Here is a 12,236-nt window from a genome sequence, read left to right on the forward strand (position 1 = left end):
CGGCGACCCCAGCGGGTTAGCACTAGTACGGATGATTATATTGCGGGATAAAGAGTACTTATATATTGGCGGAGCTACAGCTAGCAACCCAGTTGACACTAACAATTGGCCTGACCTGAAGCAACCCTGTTACTGCGCAAAAATATTAAACTTTGGCGGGCCTGGCGTAACATTGTATTACATGGTGGCCCCAGTGGTATGTTTCTTGCATGATATTTTTCAAAGGGTAAAATAGTGCCATGACATTCTCTTTATAAGTTTCAATCGTCTAAAATCTCAATGACCTCTACGTCTCTTGATAGTTGATGCGGCTGGTTTGGCAGCCCTCTTGGCTGTGATGAGTTTTCCCGTTTCTGGTGAGAAGATGCTTCGACTTGCGATTCCCACTCCCCATTGTCACTCAGCGCAATGGTCCTCGTCTCTAAGTGGCCGGATTCGCGCAGTTGCTTCACAATGTTGGAAAAATAATCGCAGATACGCAATTGGTTCGGTCTCGCATCGCCACCACAAATAGGGCAGGCCCAGCAGTCGACCAGGCATGGCTCGGTTGGTGGTGACCCGAGCTTTTTTGTGCGGGACTGCAGCCAGTTTTCGAGATCAAAACACTGCAAATGTTTACAGTTGACGCCACGGACAGGGGTGTCACACATTCTTGAGCTGATAGGGTCGCAGACTGAGACGTTCGAGGTACTACCAAGCAGAGCAATCTCGTTGGTGCCACTCAGCCCATAATAGTGTTTGATCGTATCCTTTGTTGTCTCTGCCGAAGCATGGGGGCTGCTATTGATGCCTGCCCACACTGATGCATGATTCTGAGTAGTAATTTGCTCGACTGCGATGAAATAGTCGTGGCCACGCTCGTTTGCAGACAGTGACGGCAGGCTAACATGAAGCTCGTTATAGCCGGCTTTCAAATCAGCGGACATCTCGGCCGGTAAATCTGTATGAAAGTGTTGCTTGCGGCTCAAGAAACACGGCATCGAATTTATCGTGATATGCATATGCGCTGGCCAGAACGTGCTGGCTCCTGCCCACCTCGACTCGCTTATCTCGGTTTCGTCCGATGCAAATCGACAGACGCGCACCCTGAAACGAAGAGTGTTGTTCTCAAACCTCACAACGGGTAGTGTGCAAATGTCAAATACGGCTTGCCGCACAGGGAGTTTCTGAAGTTGGTCATCGGATAGCGAGAATTTGATCTGTGTTAGGTGCGTGCTCACGTTCAGCTTTGTCGGCTGAACAATGAAGCTCTCGACATACTGGTAGTATTTTGTGGCCTCAATGTTTTTGGGTATGCGGTAAGGACTACGCTGCCGTGCCAAATGTAACCCGACTTTGAGTGATGACAAGCTGTAGGCGCTCTTCGGATACTCTGACTCGGGTATTGATCTGAAAACCTTGCCAGGTGCCGGATTCAAGAGCGCAGCCGGATTCTGAATCGGCGGAATCGCATTTTGAGCCAAAGCCGGCTGCGTGGGCTGAGCCATGGATGCCAATACGTTCTGAGGGTGGACTGGAGGTGGACCGGCAGCGGGCGAATGGTTTCTCGATGTGCCAGCATATTGAGCTATCTTTCGGATAGCATCTGCTGAGCCATAATTGGACGGAACCGGCTGAATTATTGATGGGATTGTCGAAGGCATGTTTCTGTTGTTCGCTTTCGGTGTCCAAGAATGCTGACTCTGGATGGGCTGCTCCGTGCCAGGCAAGAGTGAAGCGGGCTCGTTGATCATTGGGTCTTGACTGGTCGAGCCCGGGCCTTGATTGCTGACCTGCGCAGCTGGTGTTCTAGCCGGGAGAACCTGGAGAGATGGCGAAGCAACGGCTATCGGGGCTACGTGAGGTTAGCGAAAGTCAAAACAATACGAATAAGTAGTGACACATACTATGAGCTTGAGAACGAAATTGCGCAATGAGGCTAAGATATCTGCCCACCAATGCGTTCCTAGTTTGCTGAATATGGCCTGGTTGAAAATGACTCGATCGAATGGACGACTCGAAGTGACGGTCACTGGAAAAGAGTTCGGAGAAGGCATTCGAAAAGGGACCCTCCGGGCACCCTAGAAGTCGGCGACTGAGGGTAAATATAAGATCCTGTATGATGGAAGACGAGCATCGGAGCGTCTGTGTAATTTCCCAGATGAGAACGGGAAAGTCGCGGGCTATGATACGTGCTTGGAAGTCGTGCCACTGCCCCGCAAAGTTCGAAAGAAATTCAAAGATCTCTTCGGTGATGGACGTTAAAATTGGCCCAGGAATATAGGAATCAAAAGTCGGGGCGGGAAAATTGGAAAACCACTCAACCTGCGTGGTGGGAAGAACGTCATTGCTTTTGAGAAGGACCGAGAGGGCGGCGAATGCTCTGTCGATGGCATCAGGCGCATACGGCCGCATAAGCTGGTAGGCAGCTTCTCTGTTGCGTGACCAAGTGCAGTATCTGTGGTGCACGACAATGTAGACAATGTCGTGTCGCTTGCAGGCTGTCGACAATAAGAAGCAACGGGGATTATGGACACCATTAATATCTGCGGCAGTGGAGCTGGCACTGATATACTGGTCTATTCTGGTTGTCCATGCTGAGAACACCCAGCTGGCGTCATTGGAGTAGACTCCATCTCCACGGAATATAAAGCTTGGACGCGGCAATGGGGATGGAATTTCCATGACAGTTCGCCGCGGTTGGGAGACTGGTGATGTAGCAGGCACAGCGCCGGGGAAGGGTTGCTCAGAGGAGTACGCTGAAGATCCTACCGTGGCCGAAAAAGTCTGCAGCGCGTCGGGATTCATTTCGGATATATGTTCACAGGGAAGTGAAAAGAAAGTGACGGCAGATTTGTTTTTTGTTGGCCGCGAGCGAAGGCTTGGGGTGACAGCCTAACCAGGTCACGGCCAGCAGACAAACGGCTTCGCCGGCCGGTCGCTTCAGGGTTTGAGAGCAGACAAACAAACAAACAGCAGCACTACTTGGTGGTTGATGCCGTTTGCGAGCTCATCATCAAGAGTCGTGAAGGGGCTGGCTGGCCGTTGACAGGCGCATGTTGCATCGATTTGATTAACGGTGTTTGCTTTGGCGCCGAGGCTGGCCGGGGTGGTGCGCCTAGTGTCCGCTGTCAGCCAGCCAGCCTCGATGGGCGTGTTATGTGCATTGGTGTGCTGTGAGTTTTGCTGCTATGCATCAAGCCAGCGAAATTTGAGCTGCACTATTCAATAGAGGTATAGTTGTTCCCTGGTCGTGTGAGTCTAGATGAACCAAATGCTCATGTCTATGCCTTACGGGATTAGTCGACGTTTATAACGTTTGGGCGAGGTTTCGACGGCGCAATGCCGTGCAGCACTACTGGAGAACATGTGACTTGAAGATAGCGAATAAAATAAATATTTGGTGATTTTGACTGGGTATTTGGCATCCGAAATGTACAAAGTACCGAGGTAGGCCTCCAGCAAAAGACAGCGTAGCACAGCAGGGTACGGCACGACACGACACCACACTGCAGCCAGATGAGGGGACGCGTGGATCGAAGCCGTTGGCACAGACGATCGCGGCCGCGTCCACATAAGCTACCTAGCCATCAGTGGTAACAGAGTGTACCTACATAGTACCTGGGTAGGCTGATAGGTGGACAGATGCCGCATAGTCTGAATTCAAAATCAAAGCTCCGACCCGCCTTTTAGGAGGGCATAATCCACGGTAATCCAGCGGGAAAGCATAGGTACCTAGGTACTGGTACTGGCAATGGTGAGGGCAGCCCCCCGCCATCCAGCTGTTGCAGAGAGGTAGGTAGGTACCTTACCTCTTGTCCATCCTGTCCAGCTGCACGCCTGCTATGGTAAAATATTTGGGGAGGATGCCGTACCTCGCGGTGCCGCTCCCACCCACCAGGACCCCTGTACTCGGCCCCCAGGAGCCCCCGACCACACTCGTGCTGCACGACTAGAGGTACTTAGTACCACCCGCCTATTCACCTAACTAGAATTATTGCCTCGCTGCATGGCATCTAGTTAGAGCACTACATCCAGGACAGCAAAACATGGTAAACTACCACCTCCGCCCAGCACTCGTCCTGTCTCGGTCCACCAAAAGCCGCCTCTCCTCAACACGGTACACTTGCTGGTAGCTCGCCCTTCTTTCATCCCGTAACGTATCCCAAGACAGAATCTCTTGACACATTCCATCGCCCACTCCTTTCTCGCCAACCGTCACTGTGCTTCCGCTATCCGACCCTCGTGCTATTTTCGAATCTCCTGCGAGCGCCTCCGCACCCTGCTCCCGACTGGCGCATGGCGCCCGCTTGCTGTGCCGCCCTCTAGCCCTACCCGCCACCTCGACCCTGCATGCCACCATTGTCACCCCGATATCAACATAATCAATCGCTGCCTGGCCGCGGCACACAGGCAGTGCTGAATCTGATTAGGACTCCAGCTTGCCAACGTCGACCATGTCCGTCGCATTGCCGCCCAGAGGCCCCAGCGACGGCCCTCGCCCAGAAATTGGCGACACCCTGGTTGTTATCCGTACGTCCACGCCGCGACGGCCCAAGAAGGCCCAGATTACTCGCAGACGCTCACAAACTGCATAGATGACTTTCATGCTCGTAGCTCGGATGAGCTCAGTCTCGGTAAAGGCGACAGAGTTGAGCTGATTGAGCGCGATGACGAATTCGGCGACGGGTGGTTCCTCGGACGTCACCTGCTCAATGGCAACACAGGACTGTTCCCCGAAGGTTTGTCGCCAGTCACAGCATTTTTGGGCCATATTGACCATATTCAGTGTACACTCGACCGGCTCCAAGGAATGTCCCCGGATCTTTGCCTGCTGCGCCCAGCGAAACACCAACCCTGCCCACTGTCGCTGCCAGTGTCCCGACGACGACTCCGCCAACGACGAGTAGTGCCAACGATACCCCTGCGCCCTCAAGCACCAGAGAAACCGACGCCGCGTCCATCTCACTCTCGATTCCTACCTTGTCCGAAGCTTCTCTCGTCGAAAGTGCACCAAGTCAGAGAGGCGATGCTTCACCTGCCGTGCCTCCACCCACTTTACCTCTTCCTCAGCAAGCATCTGCCCACGACAGCCGCGTACTCAGCGAGACTCTCAATGTCATTGACGAACATATCACACGTCTGAGGTCCCCTCTCAGTACTGGCAGCAACCTGCGAAACCACGGGAATGACTCCGGCTCCGAGTACAGTGTCCCGCTAGATCATCGCATGTCCTACATTCGTGGTGAGGAAACTGATGAGGAAGAGGATTTTTCCCACACGAGACAAGAAGTACAAGGTTGGTCTGCCGACCAGGTAGCTGAGTACCTCTTTGAATCCGGGGTCGAGAAACAGCACTGCGAGGTGTTTCGCGACCAAGAGATTAGTGGCGAAGTTTTATTGGGCATGGACCAGAGCTCCCTTTTTATCAAGGCCTTTGATCTCGGCTCTGTTGGTCGTAGACTTAAGACCTGGCACAAAATCAAGGCTCTTCAAGACGAAGTGGCCAACAACGACACTGCCGTCAAGCGCGGCACCCACTATGGCAGCGAGGCCGGCTCCGAAGGCACTGGAAGGCGCAGAAGCCGCACCAACACAGTCACGACAAGCGGTTCCAATAGACCGTCGTCCCTCTCGACTCGTCACCTCTCCCAGGCTCCCAAGGCCTCTCCCACCACCCAGTTGACGCCTGCATCACCGCAAAAGATGGCTGATAGCCGACCAGGCCATGCAAAGCGTCCGTCAGCCGCTTCAATCCGAGAAATGCACCACTCTAGACGGCACTCCTCCACTGACTTTCGCATTGGATCCCCCGGCCTACCCTCGCCGTCTCTGCAGCCTCTGTCTCCTGTGGAGGGCCACAGAAAACAGCCCTCATTCGATCGGAACTGGACACTTGGCAATGCTTTCGGCCAGCCTGGAACTCGCCCTCTCTCATCTGCCGGTCTGCAAGATCTAATACCATCTGAGAAAGCTCAAGACTCTGCTGTAGACCTCGACAGAGGGTACTTTTCCGGCACTGACGCTGAGGGCAGACGGCGAAACGTGCTTAAGAAGCGCGAGAGCATCGCCCACTCGCGTCAGTCCAGCTACGCAGAAGAGCAGAGAGTTCGCAGCGCTACTGCGCTTTCTAGACACTCGCGCTTTGGTAGCGTCGACTCGTATCGCGATGGACCATCTACTGCTGCTCAAAAGTACTACGGCATTCAACCTGCTGCCCACGGCAGAAGTGCGTCGACAAACACCACCGAATCGATACGTCCTCTGCCCCCTCTGAAAGATAATGTTCCTCCGCCTGTTACCAAACTGGACTCGAATCGCGCGCAGCCCTCGCCGAAGCAGCATGGATTCAATTCGGATTGGTTGTCGAACGTTGTGAACCGTCCAAGCCAGAAGTCAAGTCGCAGTGGCATGCGCGCCATTTCCGAGAAGCTCACCTCGGAGCGCCGTGCATCGCCGTCCGATTCCTCTCCCAAGGACAGCGCATCATTTTCGCCTGCGACTGGACAGAGCACGCCTTCTGCAGCGCAGAGCATGGAGCTGGACTCACCCGAAGTTACAAGTCCGAACAGCGCAGCTACTGCCCCGATCAAGGGGAAAAAGAAGGGCAAGAAGGGAACCAGTGCATATACGCGCGGATTATTAAAGATTGGTCCAGCAGAGGCCAAAGTCGGCGCAGAGTATTTCGGGTGGATGAAGAAGAAGAGCTCGCATCTGATGACCACCTGGAAACCACGATTTTTCGTCCTTAAGGGTCGTCGCCTGTCATACTACTACTCCGAAGACGATACGGAAGAAAAGGGCCTCATCGACATTTCATTCCATCGCGTGCTACCGGCCGACAATGACCGACTCACGGGCCTTCACGCCACCATTACCAACGCCGTCGGCGGACCGTCTATGCCGAACACCTCCATGTCTCCCGACGTGGAAAAGTCAAACGAGCCGGTCTTCATCTTCAAGCTGATGCCACCCCGTGCCGGCCTGTCGCGCGCCGTCAACTTTACCAAGCCCATGGTGCACTACTTTGCCGTGCCCAACGTGGAGCAGGGCCGGCTCTGGATGGCGGCCATGATGAAGGCGACGATTGACCGCGACGACACGGCGCCCATCACCACGACGTACCAGCAAAAGACGATTTCGCTCAACAAGGCCAAGCAGATGCGCCACCGCCCGCCCGCGCTCATGAACCTCGACGAGATGGCCGACGAGGAGAAAAAGGCCGAGGGCCATACTGGGCAGAACGGGCACAATAGCCTCGGCATCTTTGCAGAGACGGACAGCGGCGTGTCGGGCTTGGATAAGGTCAAGTCCAACGGCGTGCCGGCCGAGAAGGACACTGCTGGTGCTAGTGCCGGCGCAGGCGCTGTTGTTCCGCAGAGCGCCTAGGCTGCGCTGTGCTGTCGCGGCCAAACCTTGCGACGTGGCAAGAAAGCTATGATGATGGTATGAATGTATACAAACACACACACGCATACAAAAGGGCGTAAAAAAAGATGATTATGTTTTTGACTGCTGGGATGAACAAGATAAGAAATGAATGATGGGTTGCTTGTTGCAGTTTCTGGGACTTTCTTTATATTACATGGTGTCTTGATTTTTTCTGCTCTTTTTCCCCAATCTTGTCTCTATATCCTTTGCCAATTCTTCTTCACTAGCTTTACAACTTTCTTTTAAACTACATGTTTCTTTTTTTGGTATATATATATATCTTAGCAAAAGAGATGATGCAGGAGAGTGGAAGCATGCTCAAAGAAGACATTCTTATCCTGATTTATTTTTATTACAACTTCTCCGATACTTTCCTACGCTTATTGTATCAATGCTGTCAGACATGGAAATGTGTCTTCTACAAACACTAGACACCACAAGAAAAGAGACGGATAGAGTAATTAATTTATGGGAGGTATATTCGTAGCTACGTTTAAAAGAGCCCGCAACTCCCCTGTACCGTGTAAATCGACCAGGTGTGCCTGGCAGACATCCCAATAAACTTGTTCACCACCTTGTCATTAACGCCCGTCTTGTCTCGTGAACAACATTTCAAGGCTGAATGGGGATAAAACGCAAAGCACGCTAACTGAGAAAATTCAAAATCCATAAACGCCGAGGAACGGTGCCCATTTCGAGCAGCTACAGTACATCAAGTAGCCTGGCCCAGCTTCTGATTCATACCGTGCAGCAGCTGTCTGATGGACTTCATCAGATGCTGCTCGACTCCCTCAAAGTTGCCACTCGTCTCGCCTTCGCCACTCGGGGGAATGATGCTGGCCTCGACAAAGCCGAGCACTCGATCAATAGCGGACAGCGTCACGGCTTCGGCCTTTGCTTCTCCCAGGCGACCCTTCAGCGCTTTGATGGAAACTTCCTTGAAGCCATTGAGTGATCCGAGAACCTTGGCGTCGAAAATTGGAGGGGGATCATTTGGTGACGTGCCGCCTGGCGTAGGGCTCTTGTTCTTCGTGAAACCGTCAATGACCTGACGGATGCCCTTGATACAGATAGCTTCCATCTTGTCATTTTCGGTGGCGTCCTTCTTTAGGCCAACGCATCGGTTCAATGCCGACATGACAATGGCCTCGGCCTTGGGGTTGCGAGCCTTTTTGAGGTTGTCAACGAGGCCGTTCTTGAGACCGACCACCGCTTGTAGTAGTCGCGGCTCGATGACGGGCCGGAAAGCAGTAGGGCTTGTAGACGAAGCCGGCGCCTTGTCTGCTGCAGCTGGTTGCGACTGGGGTGTGCCGGCGGGGACCGGCGAAGGCTTCGCGGGAGCTGGAGGGCCAGGAGCAATCGGCTGTCCTGGTGCCTCGGTCTTGATAGGGCTGGCGGGCGGAGGAGGCCGGGCAGCATATGGTGAGCTGTAGGAGCCAGGCTGAGATACTCCCATCTGCGGTCTTGCCAGCGCCGGGGGAGGCGCGTATGTTCCAATCTGCGTGGGTGCTGGTGGCTGTGCCGCAATCGGGGCAGGGGTTTGCTGCGGCTGCTGCGGCTGCGGCGGTGGCTGCTGCTGGATCTGCTGCTGAATCTGCTGCGGGACCTGCTGCTGGGCTTGCTGTGGCTGTTGTTGGGGCTGTGCCTGTTGTTGTACGGGAGGTGCGTATTGGAGTGGGCGCTGCTGAGCTGGTTGACCAGCATATGCTTGCACTTGATAACCAGGGACTTGCCCTTGTCCATAGCCAGGTGGTCCTGCCATATGCTGCTGGTGCGCGTTGTATGGATAGGAATAGGGGCCATATCCTTGCGCAGCCATTGCTCTGTCTGGTGACGAAGCTTTGCGCTTCTTTCCGGCGTCCAGTTCTACCCCAGGAACGCGCGACCACAGGTTGGTCGTCTCGTCTTTTTTGAACGCCTCGTTCCCAATAAGATTATGACGGACACTACTTTCCCAGCCCTTCGTTTCGGTATGGAAATAAAACCATGGGTATCTTTGGCAGATTCTCTTGTAAATCTGCTTCAACGTAAGGCCGTCGGGGCCGGCGGCTGTCAGCGTCTCGTCAATTAATACGCCGTAATTCTTGTTGGGCTTTTGAAGTTGCTCCTCGGTGTAGTCTTCAATCTTGAGCTCCAAAGGCGGCGATTTTGGACGAGCCTTCTTTTCCTTCTTTTCTCGAGCCCGTCTCTCGGCATCGGAACCCTCGGCACCGTCTTCCCGCGGTTTGCGAGGCTTGTACTTGCGCTTCTCGGGCTGGTCTCCAGCATTGTCGGGTAGGGGATGCTTGCGTGGTCGGCCAACCTTGCGCTTGATAGGTGGTTCTAGGGGAGGCGGTTGTGGCAACGTCTTCTTCGCCATCTCTTGCTGCTGCTTTTTGAGAAGGCGCTGCTCCCGTTTCGACATGATGCCATTCTTCGGGGGTCTCCCAGGGCCTCGCTTCCTGGGTATCTCTGGCATAAGGAGATTCGGCTGGCCTGGGAACGCTTCACTCTTGATTGCTTCGTCACCTTCCATCATTTCCTCATCACCCATCTCTTCGTCGCCGTCAGCATCATCACCAAGATCTGACAATTCAGGTAATGAGCCCTCAACATCTGATAACTCATCGCTGGTTTCTTGAATCTCGCCGTTGCCGTGGGTCTGTTCAAACTCGAAGCTCATCTCCTTGCCACCGTGCGTTTGTCGCTTCTTGGCGGGCTTCTTCTCATCCTCGAGGTATTCTTCGGCTCCGGTCCTACCCTTTTCGACGCCATTGATAACGAAGCGGAAATCAATGTCCTTGATCTGCAGACGATCGCCACACTTGAGTACCACTTTGTCGCTCTTGTAGTGAACATCCTCGCAAAAAAAGCCGTTCTTGTGCAACGGAATTGCTTCGAAAACACCCTCTTCTTGGTTGTACGAAATCTTGAGATGCTCGCGGGAAATAGCCTTGGTCTTGCTGGCAATGTTAGGCCCCGGAGAGTGAATGCCAATAAAGGGGACGTGCCAAGGCGACGGCCGCAATGATGTAAGGTCAACGGCGGCGGCGCCAGGAGTATGTGACACGTATTGACGATTAGAGATGATGTTGTCGGGGTTCTCTTCGTTTTCCTGCTGAGATGATCCGGCAGTGCTCGTTTTGCGACGCTTCGTTGGTCGACCGCTCTCTTCGCTATCAGATTCGGGACCAAGCATACCACCTTCTTCGGACACATATGACTTGCTAAACTTGCTACGGTCGTGCATCATAGGCGAAGGTGGGGGGAGACCCCTGCTGGCATTCTCCTCCACGCGGCGTTTGTGAACGTCTGCGCGCTTTTCATCGCGACGGGCCTGTTCCATGGCACGCTGGTCACGGCCGACGATGACAGCATAGGTTGTCATCTGGAAGACGGAATCGGCGAATTCTATGCGCGCAAAGGATTCAAGGCCCTTCTCAGCGCCAGGCTGACGGATGGTATTACCAGGAGCCAGGCTATTCATGCCAACACCCATGGAGTTGGGCAGCGTCACCTGCGACGGAGTGACGGTGGGCGGGGGCGACATTGCCGAGGGCGCGTTAGACATGGAAGCGAGGGCCATCATCATGTAGGCATGATGATCAATGTTTGACGTGGCGACGGGCGTAAATGGGGTCGAAGGGGCATAGTGCTCCGTGTTGGCCATGGCGGCGTCTTGCGTGTGCTGGCTCGCGTCGAGTTGGCCGCCGTTAGCCGTCGGGGTCGCGGCGTGGTTTGCGCTGGGCTGCGCGGTGACCGGGGTCTGAACTGCTGCTAATCCATCATGCGCACCTGGCTGTGCGTTGCCTATGCCGCCATCTTTCGTATTTGGGGTGCTTGGTCGATTTGTTGTCGTCGAAAGCCCGTTGGCAGAATCGTTCAGAGGTGCCGCAGGAGCGGTCGGCGCGGTTGTAGCCTCGGCCGCATCAACCACCGCATCGGAGACAATGGGCCCTATCGAATCCGCAGTGGTAGGTGCCGTCGCAAGGGGAGGCGGCTGCTGGGAAGGAGCAGTGGCAGCGGCATCGTCGTCGGGAAGGCCCTGATGGCCTGCGCTCGACGAAGTCATCGCTGCTACCTGCGAACAGCTCCTTCGCCCTCCGTGCCGGGGAGTCGGTAGGTTATCTTCACTCGCGCGTGGCGACGACTGAAAAGAAGGAGAAAAAAGATATGGATGCAGAATATTCGTCGAGAGGCGATGCAACCCGCGCGCTGGGTGATTGTCCGTCGACGGAAGTCGTCGGTTTGTTGACTGAACGGCCCTGGGCAAAAGAATTTGGCGGCGCGGGCGATGCGTCGGGATCTGTTCCAGGTACTCAGTACCGGCGCAGGCTCCAGCTACAGCGGGAGCGTGGCATCAGTAGAGGCAACGACGCGTTGTGATTGGCCGGATGGAGAGACTCCTCACGGTTGGGGGGCAGTCTAGCACGCTGTGCCCACTGCGCCGAACCATGGCAGCACAGCAGCGTGGCCTACAGGCGGCAATACTGGTACAGCCTGCCGCATCCCCTCACTAAACCCGCAACGACAGGCCCAAATATTTCTCAGTGGGCCGGGCGGGCGCGGGCTCGGGCGCAGCGGGGGAAACACGATCGGCTGCGGCCGCATGGCATTCTGAGAGCGACGGGCACTTTGCCATGCTGTTGATTTAACACAGGTCGCTTTCCACGAATATGTTGATAAGTTAAATCTCACGAGAATGCATTATTTGCCTAGTCACTACATGTATGCGCCCACGATCTCGGAGAATAACATACACTGAGTCGATGTCGGTTCGGTTGAAGCATCTCTCAAGGTCACTCTGCTTGGCCAGCGACGGATAGCAGAAATGCAAACAGTTATGA

At 54.5% G+C, this 12,236-nt stretch overlaps 3 protein-coding genes across 3 annotated transcripts; 1 reads left to right on the plus strand and 2 right to left on the minus strand.

The window, feature by feature from the left end:
* Positions 1 to 1,114: 1,114 nt before the first annotated feature.
* LMH87_000943 (uncharacterized protein) lies at positions 1,115 to 2,394 on the minus strand (the record flags this gene model as incomplete). Its single annotated transcript, XM_056198935.1, has 3 exons — positions 1,115 to 1,199; positions 1,261 to 1,834; positions 1,887 to 2,394. 3 exons carry the CDS (start codon positions 2,392 to 2,394, stop codon positions 1,115 to 1,117), a joined length of 1,167 nt encoding a protein of 388 aa, XP_056055833.1.
* A 2,042-nt stretch (positions 2,395 to 4,436) lies between these two features.
* On the plus strand, positions 4,437 to 7,368 carry LMH87_000944 (uncharacterized protein; the record flags this gene model as incomplete). The annotated part of the gene is made up of 3 exons (XM_056198936.1): positions 4,437 to 4,512; positions 4,578 to 4,721; positions 4,769 to 7,368. The coding sequence occupies 3 exons, from the start codon at positions 4,437 to 4,439 to the stop codon at positions 7,366 to 7,368; spliced, it is 2,820 nt and encodes a 939-aa protein (XP_056055834.1).
* A 754-nt stretch (positions 7,369 to 8,122) lies between these two features.
* LMH87_000945 (uncharacterized protein) lies at positions 8,123 to 11,461 on the minus strand (the record flags this gene model as incomplete). The annotated part of the gene is made up of 1 exon (XM_056198937.1): positions 8,123 to 11,461. One exon carries the CDS (start codon positions 11,459 to 11,461, stop codon positions 8,123 to 8,125), a length of 3,339 nt encoding a protein of 1,112 aa, XP_056055835.1.
* Positions 11,462 to 12,236: the final 775 nt, after the last annotated feature.

Source organism: Akanthomyces muscarius, chromosome 6 (assembly GCF_028009165.1).
Source record: "Akanthomyces muscarius strain Ve6 chromosome 6, whole genome shotgun sequence".
NCBI classification, from domain to species: domain Eukaryota; kingdom Fungi; phylum Ascomycota; class Sordariomycetes; order Hypocreales; family Cordycipitaceae; genus Akanthomyces; species Akanthomyces muscarius.